This window comes from Mytilus trossulus, chromosome 6 (assembly GCF_036588685.1).
Source record: "Mytilus trossulus isolate FHL-02 chromosome 6, PNRI_Mtr1.1.1.hap1, whole genome shotgun sequence".
Classification (NCBI taxonomy): domain Eukaryota; kingdom Metazoa; phylum Mollusca; class Bivalvia; order Mytilida; family Mytilidae; genus Mytilus; species Mytilus trossulus.
The window spans coordinates 60,912,686-60,934,420 of record NC_086378.1 but is presented as its reverse complement, the minus strand read 5'-3'; the positions used below and the strand labels follow the sequence as shown (position 1 = coordinate 60,934,420).

The 21,735-nt window shown below is 31.7% G+C and overlaps 1 protein-coding gene across 9 annotated transcripts in view; it reads left to right on the top strand.

Moving 5' to 3' along the window:
• The window catches only part of LOC134721626 (trafficking protein particle complex subunit 8-like), a 43,296-nt gene that overhangs the window by 16,713 nt on the left and 4,848 nt on the right, over positions 1–21,735 (top strand). For all 9 annotated transcript variants that reach the window (XM_063584742.1, XM_063584740.1, XM_063584741.1 and 6 more), the window contains 18 exons: positions 3,083–3,192; positions 4,068–4,218; positions 4,895–4,992; positions 6,595–6,700; positions 12,130–12,261; positions 12,928–12,999; positions 13,412–13,564; positions 13,882–14,008; positions 14,402–14,593; positions 15,422–15,570; positions 16,390–16,464; positions 17,088–17,728; positions 18,342–18,489; positions 18,802–18,907; positions 19,067–19,135; positions 19,470–19,528; positions 20,393–20,542; positions 20,995–21,096. In XM_063584742.1, coding sequence (XP_063440812.1) covers positions 3,083–3,192; positions 4,068–4,218; positions 4,895–4,992; positions 6,595–6,700; positions 12,130–12,261; positions 12,928–12,999; positions 13,412–13,564; positions 13,882–14,008; positions 14,402–14,593; positions 15,422–15,570; positions 16,390–16,464; positions 17,088–17,728; positions 18,342–18,489; positions 18,802–18,907; positions 19,067–19,135; positions 19,470–19,528; positions 20,393–20,542; positions 20,995–21,096 — 2,640 coding nt within the window. The remainder of the gene's footprint in view (positions 1–3,082; positions 3,193–4,067; positions 4,219–4,894; positions 4,993–6,594; positions 6,701–12,129; positions 12,262–12,927; positions 13,000–13,411; positions 13,565–13,881; positions 14,009–14,401; positions 14,594–15,421; positions 15,571–16,389; positions 16,465–17,087; positions 17,729–18,341; positions 18,490–18,801; positions 18,908–19,066; positions 19,136–19,469; positions 19,529–20,392; positions 20,543–20,994; positions 21,097–21,735) is intronic.

The window sequence follows — 21,735 nt, the reverse complement described above, 5'->3', positions numbered from 1 at the left end:
TCTTCTCTTATACTTATATAACAGTAAAGTGTCACGAAAACACCTAGTTCTATTTTTTTTTATACAGTTACAGCACTAATATACAGTTACTCCATTAAAAATTCAATCCAAGATTCTTCATTCTATCAGACGCTGGAACTATAAACATCATGAAGCTAAACTTCTTCTTAACATCAGGCTTACCATAAGCCAACAAATGTCCTATCAGGTTCTATACCACAAGGGTACCCTGCGTATACATATATACGCCATCTTCGATACTGATGAACCATAAAAACATAAGTATAAAAATTAGTACAAAAGAATAAAAAAAATAGTCATCAGTATTCCCCGAGAAATATCTAAAATGGTGTAGACTATAGCTCAGCATACCCATGGTGTAACCTAAATGTATAATGCAATATAGACTAATCATTAGCCTTAACTTATTCTCGCACCATAACAAAAAAATGGCACCTAAAGTATCCCAACTGCCAATATACACCCACCGAAAGCAGCTTCCCACCAAAATAGTATTAAACAATCTTTTTTTACTGCAACAACAGCAACAATTTAATAGGATCATCAAATTCCAGATTCTGATAAAAAATCACCTGTTTACTGAAAATCTCAAAAACAATTTCAATACCACAATATACTTTCAAAAATCTATAATACTGTATACTCTACATATTTGTGCTTAATGTACTTAGTGTATAAACTAATATTAATACAAGTCTTCTCAATAAACCAATGAATCACGCACACATTTTATCAATAAACAAAAAATCACACAAGTTTCGTATCTACATTATAAAAAAAATCAGAATCTACACAAACAAGCTCTGATATTTGGCCAGTGTAGGCTTATCTGCTATATAGTCCTAACTTTTTCTGGTAATCCTGACTTGTAAATCCAAACTGGGGGTTCCCTTCGAAAGTATTCATATTTTCTGTCTTCCCTCTTTTTCCTCTTGAGAAAGGACAATCTCTACTGTAATGTCCCTCTTGGTGGCATGAGTAACATGTATTTACTCTGTTACTGTTGTTGGTATTAAATTGGTCTTTCTTCTCAACATTATGTCTATTTTATGGACCAAAATTTTCTCTTTCTTGCTTCCCGATTTTAAATAGATCTTTTATCTCATTTAAATCCTGCTTTCCGTTAAATAATGGGCTTCTAGGTTTTGGTTCTTCCCTTTGCAGTTGCTGAACCTGACTACTTACTCTTATAGGATTTGTGCTAACTAGTGTATATTGAGGATTATTAGTACTTGTATTAGCTGCTAATTGTTGGGTCACTGATACCTGGTTATTTTGTTCAGTTGTGGTCCTGGTAAAGCCTATGCTATTTTGACTGCAATTCTGCGTATTGGTGATATTTTCAGCCACATGGATATCCCTTATAATTACTAACTGAGCTATATTTTCCTGATTTAGCTTAACTTGCGTGCTTATCTCAGAAATTTTCATCTTGAGCTCAGAAAATCTATCATTTTGATTCTTTAATCGTCTCTGAATGTCCATTAGAATTGCAATAATATTGTTATCATTCAACTTCGTCTTACTTTCCTCAATCGTCCTAATCTTCTGCACAGGCGAGTTCATAGGACTTACTGTGGGGCTGGAGGTAGATAAATTCACACCATCTTCTATACCCAAATCTATCAAATTACAAGGCTCAACAGTTCCGCTCTGTGAAATAATCATATTCTTCATACTTTCCCCCCTTCCAAAATTTGGAGCTGGGATTTTTCTATTCCTAAGATCCATGTTTAAAACAAACAATAATATGGCAATAGAAGCTAACTGCACCTCTATTTTCCTACTAAATAATTATTTGAAAGCTAAATGCACCTCCTTTTAAAATAATATTTTTTCTTTCTTTCTAGGAAGCTAAATGCACCTCCTTAAAAATATTTTAAAATTTTAGGAAGCTAAATGCACCTCCTTAATAAATATATTGTTTTTTTTATAGGAAGCTAAATGCACCTCCTTAATATATTTTTTTTTATTACACCAAGGGGTTGGCATCTATGAGATTCTCAAAATTACTGTTAACACAGAAACATTTGTACAGAACTGTATTTATGCATGTTAAAATGTCAAATAGTAGGACATTAATGTGACATGTTTTTAATAGAATCAATAAAATCCATCAAAAAAGCATTTATCGTGCTCTCTGTCTATCCGTCAGAGTTATAAAATTCACTTATATAACAAATTTTCCACATTATTTTGCATCATGCTTTAAGAAATAGACCTGATATTTGTTAATAAGCTTACACCATGACAAGTTATAAATCAAGTTAGCATTTTGTTCCAAAACAATGAATTTTTAACCAGTAGGGGACTATATATTGCCAAGCAATACTAACAGAATGCTTATTTTTCTTGTATTGAAATAATTTTGACTGGGCTACCAGTATGTTAAATAAAACACTTAATATTATATTTATATTATAATAACTGATAAGAAGTAATGGTTCAATATACGGAAATCAGTTCAGGTGTTTAATTATTTTTTTACTTTATATTTTTATGCTCCAGCTGTAATGGGGGGGGGGCATTGAATTTGACCCTTGTCCGTCTGTCCATCCATCTGTACGTCCCAAAATTGGTTTCTGTTCTCCAACTTAAGTATGCCTCAACCAAATGTTATGACAATGCTTACCTTAAAACACACCAAGTGTGAATTTTTGTGGTGTCACTTTTACCTTTCTAGTGTTATACTCCATTACAAATGAAAAAATGCTGTATTTTTCATTTCCATTCTTTTGTTTTCCTCACACCAAATGTTATGAAACTTATGCACAATGCTAATTACCACAAGACACAGATCAAGTACAAATTTTTATAGCGGCACTTTTACTGTTCTAGATTTATGTCTCTTTATAACATTATATGCAAGTGGGGGCATCATCTTGTCCCATGGACATATTCCCCATTTATATATTTAATAAATGAAATGTTGTATATGTCAAACATTTAAGACAGATTTGGGAAATAAAAAAGTAAATGTCCTATAGTCTTTATTTGTTTATTAAACTATGGTAGTATTTTAGAAATTGAGTGATTCATAATTCTTCATATGTCATTCCAGCTTACCTCAAGAAAGGGTATCCACAGGTCATTATTTAGTGCTACAAAGAAATGGTTTGGTGGAAACAAACCTGTCAACCAAGCAGCCACAAATCAGAACACCACTGTTGTGTAAGTTTTATAAAAACAAAATCTTAACAACAGCATTAATACTTCTGGTTATTTTATAGGTTAGTTTCTTCAATACAAAAGGATGTGTTCCACTTTTTTAAATTGTGACTTGGATGGACAGTTGTCTCATTGGCACTCATACCACATCTTCTTATATCTGTGAATGAATGGTTAGTGTTAAGCAGACAGTTTTCAAACATTTCAGGATAAAAAGATGTTATGAACCCTGCTTTTTATTAGACCTAAGCATGAACCACCTGACTTTCAACATGCCAACAAGGGAAGATATTCAATATGTCAATATATTTTTTATGACTCTTGGTTAGTGTAGAAGTTTCAGGGTTATTATTACAGTGTAACCTGTGTAATCAGACACACTGGGGATCAGATAAAAGATGTTGGATTAGTAGGGTGTCGGAATACTCAGTTATTTTTTCTGCAAGGAAAGGTATATTTTGGGACCATGAATATGAGTCAGTTAAAACAGATGTTGGAATACTCAGGTGTTGGATAAGGCCGGTTACACTGTATAAGATACCATAAACTAACAAATTTGAGGAATTGGAAGTACAATGAAAAATAATGGGACTATGTATACATGGTATATATATATACAAATTATTGGGAATGTGTCAAATTTGGAACTTGCTTGAATACAACAGCAATTTTTATCTGCCTATACTACTTTCTAAAAATATTAAGGTTCTATTTATATAAAGGTGAAAGGAAAGTACAGGGTACACATTTAAACTTGAATCATTTGGACTGGGAATCAAATTTATAAAGTATATTGGACCTAGTATAAAAGTATTGAGTTTAATTGACCACTTAAAGAACAGAAGCTTAAAATATGTGTTTTATTTGATGAACTTTAGATACACAACAGAGGCACCTGAGCTACAGATGAGAAGACTAGCAGATTTAGCCTTCCTTTTCCAGATGTATGACTTTGCCTACAGAACATACCATACGGCCAAGAGAGATTTCAATAATGACCATGCATGGCTTCATTATGCTGGAGCTTTGGTAGGTTTAAAAAACATTTCTTAGAATTTTCAATAATTGATGTATTTTAAATTATCAACAGGTAGCAAGCAGTCAGTTAATCGTGAAATCAAACTTGACAAAAAAGACAACTGTAAGAGTCATTAAGATAGGATCTTTAATTGACATTAGTATAAATTACTTATTTTTGCATACAAGTTGTTTTATGTGTATCTTTGATAAGTATGCCCCTGCTTTAAAAAAAGTGGGGTTATACTTTTTTTTACTCTGTCTGTCCATCCATCCAACCGTCTGTCCGTCAATCTGTCCCATGAATATTTTTCGTCACATTTTCCTTAAGAACTATAATACAAGGTTTTCTGAAATTTGGTTTCAGGATTTACATATAAAGGCAGCTTTAATGTGTGATGCATTTTCGTATTCTTCCCTCAACAACTTCCTGTTCACCGAAAACTTGTATCAATTTCCATAAGATAGTATAAAATTTTTCATCACACTTTTCTCTGGAACTACAATACAAGGACTTTTGAAATTTGGTTTCATGGTTCATATAAGTCCGCTATCTCATGTTATGCCTTTCCAGATTCTCACTCAACAACTTCCTGTTTACCGAAATATTTGGGGGAGGATATCATCAGTGAGCAGTAGCTCACAGTTTCAAGTGTTATTCTTTAATGCAAAAATATTTTCTTTTCAGGAAATGGCTTGTATAGCTATGTTTATGGATCCACAGGAACAAAAGTATCCTTTCCATTATATGGAGAGTGCTATACAGACTTACCTACAGACCTGCAAGTATGTCATGGAAAATTTATGTTAATAGAAACTTTCTTATGTTCAATACTTTTTTAGCTCACCTGGCCCGAAGGGCCAAGTGAGCTTTTCCCATCACTTTGCGTCCGGCGTCCGTCGTCGTTGTTAACTTTTACAAAAATCTTCTCCTCTGAAACTACTGGGCCAAATTGAACCAAACTTGGCCACAATCATCATTGGGGTATCTAGTTTAAAAAATGTGTGGCGTGACCCGGTCAACCAACCAAGATGGCCGCCATGGCTAAAAATAGAACATAGGGGTAAAATGCAGTTTTTGGCTTATAACTCAAAAACCAAAGCATTTAGAGGAAATCTGACATGGGGTAAAAATGTTTATCAGGTCAAGATCTATCTACCCTGAAATTTTCAGATGAATCAGTCAACCCGTTGTTGGGTTGCTGCCCCTGAATTGGTAATTTTGTGGAAATTTTGCTGTTTTTGGTTATTATCTTGAATATTATTATAGATAGAGATAAACTGTAAACAGCAATAATGTTTAGCAAAGTAGGATTTACAAATAAGTCGACATGACCGAAATGGTCAGTTGACCCCTTTAGAAGTTATTGCCCTTTATAGTCAATTTTTAACCATTTTTCGTAAATCTTAGTTATCTTGTACAAAAATCTTCTCCTCTGAAACTACTGGGCCAAATTAATCCAAACTTGGCAACAATCATCTTTGGGGTATCTAGTTTTAGAAATGTGTCCGTTGACCCGACCATCAAATCAAGATGGCCGCCACAGCTAAAATAGAACATAGGGGTAAAAGGCAGTTTTTGGCTTATACCTCAAAAACCAAAGCATTTAGAGCAAATCTGACAGGTGGTAAAATTGTTTATCAGATCAAGATCTATCTGCCCTGTAATTTTCAGATGAATCTGACAACCCATTGTTGGGTTGCTGCCCCTGAATTGGTAATTTTAAGGAAATTTTGCTGTTTTTGGTTATTATCTTGAATATTATTATAGATAGAGATAAACTGTAAACAGCCATTATGTTCAGCAAAGTAAGATTTACAAATAAGTCAACATAACCGAAATGGTCAATTGACCCCCCTAAGGAGTTATTGTCCTTTATAGTCAATTTTTAACAATTTTCATAAAATTTGTAAATTTTTATTAACATTTTCCACTGAAACTACTGGGCCAATTTCATTATAGATAGAGATAAATGTACGCAGCAAGACTGTTTAGTAAAGTAAGATTTACAAACACATCACCATCACCAAAACACAATTTTGTCATGAATCCATCTGCTTCCTTTGTTTAATATTCACATAGACCAAGGTGAGCGACACTGGCTCTTTGGAGCCTCTAGTTTTAGTTGAGGATTCTGGTTTTATTTTTAAATGAATGTGTTCCAGTGTCCTATAACTAAATATGCGTATACTTGACAATTTGAATTAATGTATTGTTTGTTTTGATGATGGTAGTAGACAAATAACTGCTTATATTTTTGGTGTTTTGTGCAATTTATAACAAAGCTGAAAATATTTGTTTACTACCTATAAAAAAGTAAGTCCCCAAAAACCTTGTTTTTCTACTGGTGCTAAAAATTAGTACAAACATATTTTGCATATTCCCAGAAATCCGGTGTATGCTGCTCGGGCCACAGTTGTTAGTACAGAAGCTTTAAAGAGTCGACGGATGTACCATGAAGCTGCTTTACAGTTCATCAAATTAACTAGTGAGGTAAGTTAAACTGTCATGTCCTCAATACTGAACTTTTTACTTTGAAAGGGTCTTTGTCTTTACATTTGAAACAATAGACATTTTAACCCGTTTTCTTGTATCTGTTTGAAAATAAATCTAATGTTAGAGCTATTTGTATTTAAACATGCCGAAGTCACTGTTGACCATTTTGAATTCACTTTCATTGGTGGAGTACTTATTTTGTTTGATGTTCAGTCTCTCATAGTTCTTTTTACTAGCTACGAGATATATAAAAAAATCTAAAGTTTGATTTTTTTCTGTTCAATCAATAATGAAAGTGAAATAGTGAAATAACAATTCGCTTTTTGCAGCCAAAAGGTTCAATTTTGTCAAATAACGCTAAGAAACATTGATAATTAGTTATTCACTTGCAAGTAAATGAGTCGACCTCTTTAAATCCGTATTCATGTGAACTTCAATTTAACCCCTAGCTAGAGATTGACAACGCATGCATTGTACGTGTACTGGTTATTTAAAGAAAAAGAATGTCAACAATGAAAGTGAAACTAGGGTAAATCATTTGATTACTAATGCGATGCACATAAAATCATTCTTATACGGTTAAAAACAATGAGAAACATCTATTTTTAATCTATAAAATAAAATCAAACAGACCTATAAAAATCCAATTGCACGTGTTGGTTTAATCTATTCATATCTTTATTTTTGTTTACATCGCTTATATGGTCATCTGAGGTCAAATCGATAGTTAATTAGATGGCGTCTGGACTAAAATACACACGAAACGAACCTATATATTATCTACCCCATGCTCTGTAAACTGTTTATTTTAGACTTTTGATAGTTTGGATAAATGTTTTACATTGTTATAAATCAAATATGAGAATTTGAGTCAAATCGGTGACCATGAATTTGACAGCTAGTGCCCCTTTAAGATTGGCACATGCATTCTAAATTTTATATTGTGTATTAATCGTGTTGATACTTGTATGTATGTGGTGAGACTTTGAAAAATGATTGAATCTTGATTCCTGTTAATAGTTGAACCATCAATTAAGATACTCATGAAACTTACATTGTCTATGCTATTATAGTTGTTTTCAGTATTTGACAAATACATTTTTTTTTCTCACTTTAATAAACATTTGTACTAAAAAAAAATGTTTCCACAGTTAATGATTTTTGTAGAGCCTTTGACTTTAGTCGAAAAAGCAAGACTAAGCGATCCTACATTCCGTCTGAGGCGGCGGTGGCAGCATCCACAAATATTCACTATGTGGTTAAAGTTTTTGAAATTTTAATAACTTTCTTGAACTATCCTGGATTTCTACCAAACTTAGACAGAAGCTTGATTATGATCATAAGATAGTATCCAGAAGTAAATTTTGTAAAAATGAAATTCCATTTTTTCCATATTTTACTTATAAATGGACTTAGTTTTTCTGCCAGGAAATATTACATTCACTCTGTGGTTAAAGTTTTAAAATTTTTAATAACTTTCTTAACTATCCTGGGTTGGTACCAAACTTGGTCAGAAGCTTGTTTATAATCATAAGATAGTATCCAGAAGTAAATTTTGTAAAAATAAAATTCCATTTTTTCCATATTTTACTTATAAATGGACTTTGTTTTTCTGCCAGGATACAACACATTTACTGTGTGGTTAAACTTTTTGAAATTTTAATAACTTTCTTATACTATTTTGGATTTGTAGCAAACTTGGACAGAAGCTTGTTTATGATCGAAAGCTAGTATCTAGAAGGAAATTTTGTAAAAAAATAAATCTCTTTTCTGTATTTTACTTTTACATGGACTTAGATTTTCTGCCAGGAAACAACACATTCACTCTGTGGTTAAACTTTTTAAAATTTTAATAACTTTCTTATACTATTTTGGATTTGTAGCAAACATGGACAGAAGCTTGTTTATGATCAAAAGCTAGTATCTAGAAGGAAATTTTGTTTTCTGCCAGTTAACATTACAATCAGTCTGTAGTTAAAGTTTTTAAACATTTATTAGATTCTTGGACAGACGCTTCTTATAATTAAAAAAATAGTATCAACTGGAATATTTCATTAATTTATTTCCTCATTTTTGTTGAGCCTGCGATTAACAGAAAGTGGAACCCTTACAAATTTTTTATTGTGACATGTGAAAACAAGTTGTACAGATAAGCAAAGTTTTTTTTATATAAACTTTTAAATAGTCTACCATTTTTGTCGAGCCTTCGACTTTTGTCGAAAAAGCGAGACATAGCGATCCTACATTCCGTCGGCGTCGGTGTCGTCGTCGGCGGCGTCCACAAATATTCACTCTGTGGTTAAAGTTTTTGAAATTTTAATAACTTTCTCAAACTATACTGGATTTCTACCAAACTTGGACAGAAGCTCGTTTATGATCATTAGATAGTATCTAGAATTAAATTTTGTAAAAATAAAATTCCATTTTTTCCGTATTTTACTTATAAATGGACTTAGTTTTTCTGCCAGGAAAAAATTACATTCACTCTAGGGTTAAAGTTTTTCAAATTTAAATAACTTTCTTAAACTATACTGGATTTCTACCAAACTTGGACAGAAGCTTGTTTATGATCATTAGATAGTATCTAGAATTAAATTTTGTAAAAATAAATACCATTTTTTCCGTATTTTACTTATAAATGGACTTAGTTTTTCTGCCGGGAAAGATTACATTCACTTTATGGTTCAAGTTTTTCAAATTTAAATTACTTTCTTAAACTATCCTGGGTTTGTACCAAACTTGGACAGAAGCTTGTTTATGATCATAAGATAGTATCCAAAGGTAAATCTTGAAAAAAAAAAATCCATTTTTTCTGTACCGGTATTTTACTTTTAAATGGACTTAGATTTTCTAACAGGAAACTACACATTCACACTGTGGTTAAAGTTTTTAAAATATTATGAACTTTCTTATTCTATTTTGGATTTGTACCAAACTTAGACAGAAGCTTGTTTATGATCAAAAGCTAGTACCTAGAAGGAAATCTTGTTAAAACTTTGTACCTGTGTATCTGTATTTTACTTATAAATAGACTTAGTTTTTCCCAGTTAACATTACATACAATCTGCAGTTAAAGTTTTCAAAACATTTAAATTTATTAGATTCATAAACTATCCTGGACTTTACCAAACTTGGATGGAAGTTTCTTATAATCAAAAGATAGTATCAAGAGGAATATTTTCATTGATTATTTTTCCTCTTTTTCGTTGAGCCTGCAATCATGGCAATAAACAGCCAAAGTAGGCGAGACACTGGGTTCCGCGGAACCCTTAAGAATTTTTTATTAGCTCACCTGGCCCAAAGGGCCAGGTGAGCTTTTCTCATCACTTGGCCTCTGTCGTCTGTCATCCGTAGTCGTCTTCTTCATTAACTTTTACAAAAATCTTCTCCTCTGAAACTACTGGGCCAAATTTACCCAAACTTGGCCACAATCATCATTGGGGTATCTAGTTAAAAAATGTGTCCGTTGAAAAATTGTTTATCAATTCAAGATCTATTCCGACTATTCGCCCTGAATTTTCAGATGAATCGGACAACCGGATGTTGGGTTGCTGCCCCTGAATTGGTAATTTTAAGGTAATTTTGCCATTTTTAGCTCACCTGGCCCGAGGGCCAAGTGAGCTTTTTTCATCACTTTGCATCTGGCCTCCGTTGTCGTTTTACTTTTACAAAAATCTTCTCCGCTGAAACTACTGGGCCAAAGTAAACCAAATTTGGCCACAATCATCATTGGGGTTTCTAGTTTAAAAAATGTGTCCGATGACTCGGCCAACCAACCAAGATGGCCGCCATGGCTAAAAATAGAACATAGGGGTAAAATGCAGTTTTGGGCTTATAACTCAAAAACCAAAGCATTTAGAGCAAACCTGATAAGGGGTTATATTGTTTATCAAGTCAATATCTATTTGCCATGAAATATTTAGATGAATTGGACAACTGGTTGTTGGGTTGCTGCTCCCCAATTGATAATTTTTAAAGAATTTGTTGTTTTTTGTTTTTATCTTGAATACTATAATAGATAGAGATAAACTGTAAACAGCAATAATGTTCAGCAAAGTAAGATCTAAAAATAAGTCAACTTGACCAAAATGGTCAGTTGACCCCTTAAGGAGTTATTGCCCTTTAGAGTAAATTTTTAACAATTTTCATTGGTAAATTTTTGTAAATTTTAACAAAATGTTTCCTTCTGTATCTAAAGAGCCAAGTTTATTATAGATAGAGAAAATTGTAAGTAGCGAATATGTTCAGTACAGTAAGATCTACAAACACATCAACATCACCAAAACACAATTTTTTCATGAATCCATCTACAGTCGACTCTCGTTATGTCGAAGTCAGCCGGACCAGATAAATATTTCGAGATACACGTAGTTCGACTCAAACGAACACCGGAAGTTCCACAATCTAAGGGACACAACTCTTGCTTAGCTTGGTAAAGCTAAAATAAATCCGGGTGAATATGACAGGGGGATCGATATTCTAGTATCAAATCGATGTATTTGTATGTCACAGTCTTTTATCATTATAATGACATTATTTTTACTTATTCAATTGTTGCATGGAAAAAAATTCATATGGCTTTTCCAAGAGAGTTATTTCCAATCGATAGTTTCGTTATTCAGGTTGGTTATAGCTGACAAAATTGTTTATTCTCGGATACCAGAGATTTAAGAAAATTTTGATTTCTATTCATTTTGTTTAATCATACTCTTTCTTTTCAAAAGAAAATATAACAAGATTAAAGACGCCGTTTGAGTAGTTTTTAGGTGATTGTCAACGGAAGCCATAATCCTCACTTTATACACACCCAAGCTCATTAGTGTAAATCACAAATTCATTGTTTTGTAAACATTTTAAATACTTTTTTTCAGGAACATTAACAATATATCACTAATTATTTATAAAAATTCTATTAAAGATAATCTTAGGTAAACACTCATGGAAATAGCATGTCATAAATCAATACAGTGGTCAGTGACCGGAAATTTAATTACAAGTGTATTGTCAGATTAACTCTTCAATGCATTTAAATCCCGGAGGTCATGTTTTGACATATGTGTATTAGTTCGAAATAAAATATGAATTTTGAATGCTTTTGTTAACCTTGGGACCGTAATTTTAGTTCGACTCATCCGAAATTTCTACTCATCAAATTTCGACTCATCAGGAGTCGAATTACATACTTTTGTATGGAATAAAGTTCAGGACCACGTGAAAACTTCGACTCATCCAAACTTTCGAGTCAACCGAGTTCGAGACAACGAGAGTTAACTGTATGTCCTTTGTTTAATATGCACAAAGACCAAGGTGAGAGACACAGCCTCTAGTTTAAATTTGCCATGTGTTCTAATTCTGATTGAACATTAAACAGTCAGTAATCAATCATATTTCTTTCTGACTTAAACAAAAATACATCAATTTTGCAGGATTCTGACTTGAGAAGTGCCTTACTGCTAGAACAAGCTGCTCATTGTTACATTAACATGGAAGTTCCTAAAGTCAGAAAGTATTCATTCCACATGATATTAGCTGGTCACCGATTTAGTAAAGCTGGACAGGTAAGAGAAACTCAAAATTGTTACACAAAATGTCATGCATTGTTGATAATAGATTGATAATTTTAGCAGGAAAATGATACTGGAACACTACTTGTCATTACTTGTGATCAACAAATTGAATGATAGATTATGATGGAAATCTCTCTTTTTCTTTTTTGATTTTGAATTGGATAATACAAATTGAAGGGTAACATTATGAGCCAATATCCCTTCGAAACCCTGAATAACAATGATATTATACTTGAGTGTCTGGATTTCAGCATTCATAACTATTCTGCTCTTCATTTTGTTTACAGGATATTTTTGTCTCATATGCTATGTCAATTTAACCAATCAAATTGTATTGTTAACCGGTATTCTTCACTCCAGTATAATATATTAAAAGTTCTTGAACACCAAATATGATATGTCAGTTATCTTTAAAAGAATCATTTAGAGGAAATTACCAAAGTGAATATGAAAAGCTCATTCTTTTTTAAAAAGCTTCAATCTGTACTTCAGTTTAATTTTATTGAAGAATGATTTGTTATAACCAAGTTGATATGTTGTAGCCAGTTTGAAGAAAAAACCAGAATATAAACTCAATCGAAAAGCTGAAAAACAGTTATAAATGTGAAGATTGAACTCTTGGTATGAACTAGGAATTTAAATTATCTTTCTTTTTAGCGTAAACATTCCTTACGGTCATATTCCCAAGCATTACAAGTTTACAAGGGAAAAGGATGGGCATTAGCTGAGGTGAGAAAAATACCTTGCATTTAACAAATCAGAAATTAAAATGATTCTAAGTGCTTATTTTGTGTTTTGAGTACTAAAGATTTCACATGTAATTATTTAGACTTGAACATGAAATGTTTAATGAAATATAGAATTTTCTACAGTATTTGTTTAGGCCATAAAATCAAATATCCATAATAATTTTTCTTTTTTATCATGAAAAATAGTCATAAAATCTAATGAATCAATGTATCAGAAATTTAAAAGGAAATCAGTGTGAAACCTCTCTAGTTTTAAATGATGTGCCAAAAAAATAAAGTTAGATCAGTTAAGTTTACCTCTTGCTAATTATTTATATTTTATAGACATGCTATCACATCCTAAATTTTTAGGTTTTAATGATTTTGTTCATTATAATTTTTCCATATTTCAGGATCACATTAATTTTACTCTTGGTCGACAGTCTTTCAACTTGAAACATTTAGAGAATGCTACTGCTGCTTTCAAGCACTTACTGACAGAAAACAGTAAACAGACGGCTGGTCAGCAAGGAGCCTTCTTCAGAGAGTACCTCTTTGTATACAAGGTTTGTTATTATATATTATATATTTTTGTTATTAAAATAATTTCTTATTACACAAGGTTGACAGATGTCTGTCTTAAAAATTATTTTGTCAACTATGTTTTTGTTTTCATTTTGAGCAGAACTTGCGGAAACGAGGCCATTGCATGCAGTTTCTTGAATCGAAGGTTTCGAGTGGTTTTTGATTAGTCCACTCAAGTGAGAAATAGCTCTGTATGAACAGTTATTTTAAAAATTATGAATATAGAATAATGAAAATAATAAATTTAACCCAAAGAATGGTAAATTTTATTTAAACTTAATACTTCGATATATTTCAGCAATTACTTACCCAGGAAGCAGGAGAATTAGGTGACCATTCTGGACCTTTACCTGAATTACCACTGCCAATCGTAGACTCTAACGAAACTAAAGTATTATTAGGCAGTAGGCCTCAACCTAGTCAAGGTAAATTTTAACAACATTGTCTAAATTATTAGTACATTGTTTTATGCTTAAGGGAATCAGCTAGATGATATGTGCTGGAAATTGATATTTTCTGTATGGATTTTGTGTCATGAATCAACACAACAAACATATCCTTGATAAAAGGCAAATAAATCCTTTGCATGAAGATGTTTTGCAAAATTTAAAGTACAGTCTTCTGCTAGGAAAGTTTTAACAGTACTTACAAGATGAAATATCAGTATCTTCCCAGATATAATCCAACAATTTGTACCGGGAGGAAATATTCTATTTTACTTTCAAAATCACAGTTTAAATTCTTTGATATTTCTTCAGAATCATAGATAGTATCTATCATTTATCATTTATTATTTATTTTTATTAATGATTTTCCAGTATCTGACAAAGTAGCTGTGTCAGGTGTATGGTTTGATCACAGTGAATGCAATCATCCCCGGTGGACTCAGATGGAAGAGAGGCTAGTGTCCTCTGCCAATAATGGATTCCTTCCACCAACATTCCGACCAACATTGCAAGTCTTCACAAATAAAACTAACAACAAATATAATCCTGTTGGTTTTGTAGGTGGTGAGTTGATTTGTACTTGTATTATAACAAAGGAATGATTACATTATGTAGTGTGTTTGATTGTGAATTGAATACTGTAAATTCAGAAATTATTGTGATGTTTTTATTATTGTGAAAAATGCAACAGGGTTGTAATTGCAATTATTTAAACTTGCATTCTGAAATTTTTCATATGAATTGAACAGGATATTTTCACAATATCACAAAAATTAAAATCGCATTTTAGTCCAAAATGTCAAAATCGAAATAATAAAGGCACACAATAATTTCTGAATTTACAGTATAATAATTTAGAGGTAAATTTTGTCTTTAAAGTCCATGAAAACTACTTTATTTTTTTTATAATTACAAACTAGTGCTTTTGGAATATTGACATAAATATTTACATAAAATAAAATCAATGGAAGGGATCATCTTCTATTATTGGATCTAGAGACGTCATTTTGTGAAATAAAGATACTCTACATGAAGTTCAAGACTGCTTTACAACTGGCAGCACTCTCTTAGATTTAACCACAGCTAGACAACTAGATTTACATGGACTAGATAGAGCATTGTTTATGGAAATATCTCTGGTATCATTGAGGAAACAAGTCCAGTATGGTTTGAAGATACATCACAGCAGAAACTTTTTTCTTCAGTATTTTTAAATGGATGCTGAGTGTGTAATACAATGTTGATATATTAATGAAAATAGATATAAAATGGCCAATTAGATTTTGAAGTTTTATGTTTTAGGGCAAAATAGGTCATATTCCATCTATGTGCAAACATCCCCACACAAAACCCTCATCATATGCTTGATATAATGAAGATGTTTATTTTCAGAATCAATTGTTGTTGAAGCACAGCTAGTTAACCCATTGAAAGTGATGTTAATGTTGACGGAGGTGTCCCTATTATGGACATTCTTACCTGCATTACCAGGAACAGAAAAACCACAGCTGATTACCAATGAAGTTCTCTCTAATGTTAAGGTAATAATAACGTGCTGTTTCAATCACTCAAATAGTAGAACTCAAATAAGAGATTTTTCTTTAATGAATCTTATTATTTCATTAATCAATATAAGAAAAAAGTAAGGTATATTCTATTAAAAAATGTATGCGTCTTTTACCATTATACAAAATTATCTTAAAAATTGTTCTTGGTTGTAAGGATATTATAAAAGTCCCTTCCTACCCTCCCACATACATTTTAATGGAATAGCCTTAATTTGTGTTAGATGTCAAAGATACGAGTTTGATCGAAAATGACCTCAACAGATGCTATTGGTAGAACTGAATCACAGCATATATAGTAAATTAGTTGAGTTTTTTTTAAATTTTTGCAAAACAGCACAGACTGAAGGACTCCTAAGAGTTTAAATTTTAATGGACTTAAAAGTGTTTATCGAAACCACAGTATTACCACCAAAATCATAGAAGTCCTGAAAATGATCAATTCTATCTTAAATTATATAAACATCTATATTAAAACTTGTATTAGGCAGATGATGAATTTACCAAAAGCAAGATTTTCAACCTGAGCAATATTTAATCCAATGGCCTGTGGAAAAAATCAGATAAAACTGAATCATCATAAAAATTATTGAATATTTGTATGAAAAAATGGTATAATGAGAACAAAAAAAATATTGCAGTTTGATTGATTTGTGAAAATAGTAATGACTTGTTAAAAATCAAAGGAATATTATATTTATTATTATGCAAGTTTGTTGTTCACTCTCCAAAAACGGAAACATCTTGTCATATGCATGATATGATTGGTTATGCATTGTGTTTTTTTTTCTCCAGAATACCTTAGCTAATGAAATCATCTACACTCAAGTAATAGATAGTGTTACTCTTCAGGCTAATGAACAGTTACCTGTAAGTTATTTTATAGAGATTCAAACATTACTACTCAAGTTTATTGTAGTTTCAACTCAATTGATATGTATTTTAGCACTTTGATACCCAATTCAGTTTTTCACATGCTAATAAAAATCAGGACTGATTGTTGCTGTTTGTGCTAAATAGATAAGGAATAAAAATCATATCACACACAAACCTTGGCAATGTAGAATATTTATTTATCTTTAAGTACCTCACAATGAAAATACCAAAGCAAGAGAATGGGCACAAGTTTAAGTTACTCCTACATTAAACAAAGCTGTTATTGTCTTTTAAATTGCTGTAGACTGAAGGACTATTATAATGGGATTAAAGCATTGTACATCTAAAATACAATGAAAAAATTGATGAGTGAAGGGCAAATTAAAGGTTGACGTGATCTTTGAAATAAATGGTAAATCATGCTCGGTTTTTCGTGAAAATCCAAAAAAATTAGTATCATTAGAAATAATGATATTCTTTTCGACATTTCTCAGTAAATCCTCAAATGTGTTTATATATGATTACTTGTCAGATCACAAAGCATCAATTTATATACATGTAGAATGACATTTTTATGATTTGACCATAAGGATTATTTTTCCACTATGATATTTTAGGTGCAGTTAGTGCTTGTTCCTCACCAAACTGGAGAACTTAGGATAGTTGGACTTGCATTCCATTTAGGAACAGCACAGACTGAAGGACCCAAGTCTTCCAATACATTATATGTTCGTGGTAAACAAAAACTTGAAGTTCAAGGACCTCGATTAAATAATTCAAAAGAGGAAAAGGCCAGTAAAATGTATGGACCTGATCGTAGATTAGATTTAGTTATTCAACAAGAAATGCCACAGTTACAAGTGTCGTTTTGTAATTTCCCTCAGACGTTATTGTGCGGTGAGGTGCATGCCATCATGTTACAGTTTACGAACATTGGTTCTAGTCCATTACACAAACTCAAAGTAGGATCATCCAGTCCTGAATTTTTTACGTTAGGATCTCACGGTGAAATACCCAAATTTCCAACTGTGTATCAGGAGTCGTCTGAAGTGCCAAATAAAAGCTCATCTTGTGAATTTAATTCCAAAATGACAAACATTAAGTCATGTGTCGTAGACATTGCTCTTCCAAATGGTGTGTTACAACCAAAAAATACATTATCTGTGCCAGCCTGGATAAGGGGGAATGATATTGGAGGAGTACACGAAACACATTTTATGTTTTATTATGAACCAATTCATTCAACACCAAAACCAAGGTATGCTTTATAATGTTAGTAACACTAGAAGAAGTGAAGGCATTCCTAAATAGTTACTTGTTATTGCTATGATATGCTTTATATTTAAATTAAGAATATTTATTACTTTTCAGATAGTTCAATATGAAAATATTTTATAGTTTGGCTAAATGATTTTGTTCATGTTGTTTGGATTATCTGAATATATAACACAGGGAAGTTGAGAACTGTCATATTCTATGTGGTACAGAGTAGTAATACAAGTTTATAGTTATGTGATTATAGTTAAAAACTGATGCTGTTTTCATTGATAAGCCAATATATATGGCATTATCAAGCAGTTTTGCCTTTTCTAATATGGTCCCTTTGGCAAAATCAAAAAATGGTAAGCAAACTCAATGTTATTTCTAATACATATATCGATCTCTGTATCTAATTGAATACTCAGAGACGACATTTCTGAGGTTGAATCACCAACATTGCTTACACTCACTGTGTAAAGATCCAAGAGCTGTTTGAACCAAATCATTATGTGCATTGTGAGAATTAATGTATTTTACATGAGTTGAGAAAAAGTTAATAAGATTTCATATCATTTCAAGGTACTGTTAACTATTAATTGTTAATGTTTCAGATATAGACTGTTAAGACATACTGCTGTGATAAACACTTTAGAATCCCTCAGTGTGAGAGCTGTAGCCAGAAGGGGAAATAACTCATCACAAACAGGGGGCACAACTGGTTCTTGTGTTGTTTTCTGTGAATTAGAAAACTTGAGCCAGGTAAGTTGTACAGTACATTTTTTAAATGTTTTTTTTTTCTTGAGGCCAACAGCATGAACAGAGAGCACAATTGTTATGAATATAATGTTACAGCCCATTTAGGTGAAGACGCAGGGCAAATAATCCTGTCTGTTTATTTTCCAAATCCCAGTGTCAATGGAATTTACATACTCAAAGTAGCAATTTTGATTTAGGTAAAAGGTAATTGTTTTTCGAATTTTGGTAAAGGTCAATTTTAGTTGTAATACTTTATTAAAATTATTTGAAAAAGAAAAGTCTGTTTTTAATAACATTTTTACAATTTAACAACAGGTCCAAGCACAAAGAGCCCATGTTAAAGAAGTACAGATTAACCAAGTATCTTGTGCCAGTGATAGATGGACAATACAACACCTCAGTTCTCAACAAAAAAAATCAGGTAAATTACCTTAGACAAAATTTAGACCTTCAGTGTTTAGTTGTAAGAAAATTAATATGTGAAGATGTTAACAAATTTTTCATTTCGTTAAAATATCACAAGCTTACTGGTGGTATAACAGTTATATTATACAAAATACATTATTGTACATTTTTGTAGAAATACAAGTGGGCAGTAGAGAAACTATGCAAATATGTTTAAAAGCAATAAGAAGTCCTACCAATATAGGTGAGTGTTATTTAGAATAAAAAAATAAATCTTATGTTTACACAAATTCATTATTTTTATTTATGAAGATACAAACTTGCTCAGTAAAAATTATCATGAAAGATGGTTAGAAACTAATACATATATACATCACAGAGTGGTAATTGTAGGTAAATTTTCTAGCCTTTAAATAACACCAGGTTGTATACACTGTTTGCCAACTTAAAGGGAGCACACTGGATACCGTTTTCACATCCATGTGATATCATTCAACTATAGTATGATCTCTATTTAGATAAATCAATCATTTACATACATTAGCCAGCTGAAATTATATAAATATTTGTATTTTCAGAATCGATAAAAGGGAAAGACTGTGTATTATTTAGTGATGTTTCCTTTGACAATCAACAGGTAAGAAGTAATTAATCTGTTTGTTGAAGAAGAGCATTTCATTTCCATAGAACTTACTTCCTGTTGCTAGAACTGCACCATTTGTTAACTGATTCAAACTATATAACAAGTATACCATAGCAACAAGTATAGCTTATTGCATAGAATTCATTCAAACTTATATTGAGAAATGAAAAAAAAATCTGATTTTATTGTTGTCAACTGTTTAAAGACAAATTGAGATACTTTAAACTTTAAAAATATTTGCTTGTAGAATCTGTAGAAAAAATGTATTGGTTGTAATTACTCTAAATATTTAAGCCAGCTTACTTTTGTCTCATTAAAATATAAGTTAGATCTTACAGAATACAATTTATCTTCTATAAATAAGAAGATGTTGTATGAGTGCCAATGAAACAAATCTCCATCCAAATCACAATGTGTTTAAAGTAAACATTTATAGATCAGAGTATGGCCTTGTGTGTTAAAAGTAAACAATTGTAGGTCAAGGTATGGCCTTGGACACAGAGCATTGGGTCACACCAAATAGCATGCTAGAAAGGGCCCAAAATGACAAGTGTAAAGCACTTCCAACAGGAAACCAGTTCTTAATAAAAGAAATTTTGTTCAATGTTTAGCTATGAAATAAGATAAAATCTTTTCAGGAATGATATTAATTATGCTCTCCTTTTTAGAAAATTCATAAAACAACGGAGGCTGCCAAAAAATTTGCTATTACAACAAAAATTGCTTGCCTCTATTTGAAGTATCACATAAAGGAAAAGCTGATTTCTTTGTTGTGTGTTTGTAAAAATTGACCTATTAATGAACTATTTAGATTATGCTTTGATGCTTTAATGCATAATTTCCATGACTATTTTACAGATTTGTAGCTCATTAACACCTTGTGCTGACTTCTACTTCTGCTCCAAGGCCAAATTATCCTCTGATGATACTCTAAGTAAAACTGCTGGGGAATTTAGTGATCTGAAATGTGCAATACAGATAGGATTAACACTTGTAATAATATGGAAGGTAAGATATAATTTACCACATATGGGTAAGCTTTTTAAGATGTTTTAAATGTATGAACACACACTCATGTTTTGTTTTTTACAAAGTTGTTTTATCCTTGGCACCTGTTGAAAGCATGCTTCCTTCTAGATTATATGTTATATGTAGATTTTCTCACAAATGACTCTTCAGAGTGGTCTGTAGGAGACTAGTATCAACCATACCTGATTTACCCTTGTTCATATGGACAGTATCATTATACTCCATCAAAACAATTTGGCTAGTGGGGGTACAGAGGAAGCATCCTGTCTATTCAACATCAACCAAAAATAAACAGTCAGATTCTCAACTACATAACATTCAAATGTTTTATTTATCACTTTTTCATACTTTAGCTAAGACTGAAAATAAAATGGAAGCTAGTATTCAGATGTGTTTGTAGTTTAGTTTAAAAACTATGTATTTACTTGCAGGCATTTGTGATCAATGATACTGGTGAGGTACAGATTAGAGTGGGTCAGCACCATGTACATATAGAAAAGATTGACACTATATTTACATCTTATCCTATAAAAGTAAGTGTTAAACATTCTGATATTGGTTTTATATCTTACCTTTTTTGGACATTACTTTCTTTGTGAATAACAGGAACTCTGGATTCTTCATTAGCTAATGTATAAATAAACACTTACTTGTTGGACAGGTCATATGATATTCTTTTGTTACCTGTTTCTATAAATAGGGATGGGTAAAATATGTTGAAATAAGAATTGCTGCATTTCCATAGGTACACATTCAATAGATTTTGTGTAACAAAATTATTTATACCGGTTAAATGATAAATTGAAGCCATTGCTATTTTTGAAAAATTTGCCCTTGATTTAACTTTGTCATTACATCCACTCTAGTGATATGGATTTTAATGCTCCACCTAGGGGCATAATGTTTTTCAGACTGTGTGTCCGTTCATTCGTCTGTTTATCCGTTTTTGTCTGCCTGTTGTGAGGTAAAAGTTTTTCCTGAAGGTAGTATTTGAGGAAGTTGAAGTCAAATTAACTTTAAACTTAGTACACATGTTCCGTATGATATGATCTTTCTAAGTTAAATGCCAATTTAAAGTTTTTACCCCAATTTTACGGTCCACTGAACATAGAAAATGTTATTGTGAGTGGAGCATCCTTATACTATGAACACAATCTTGTTGAGATTTTATT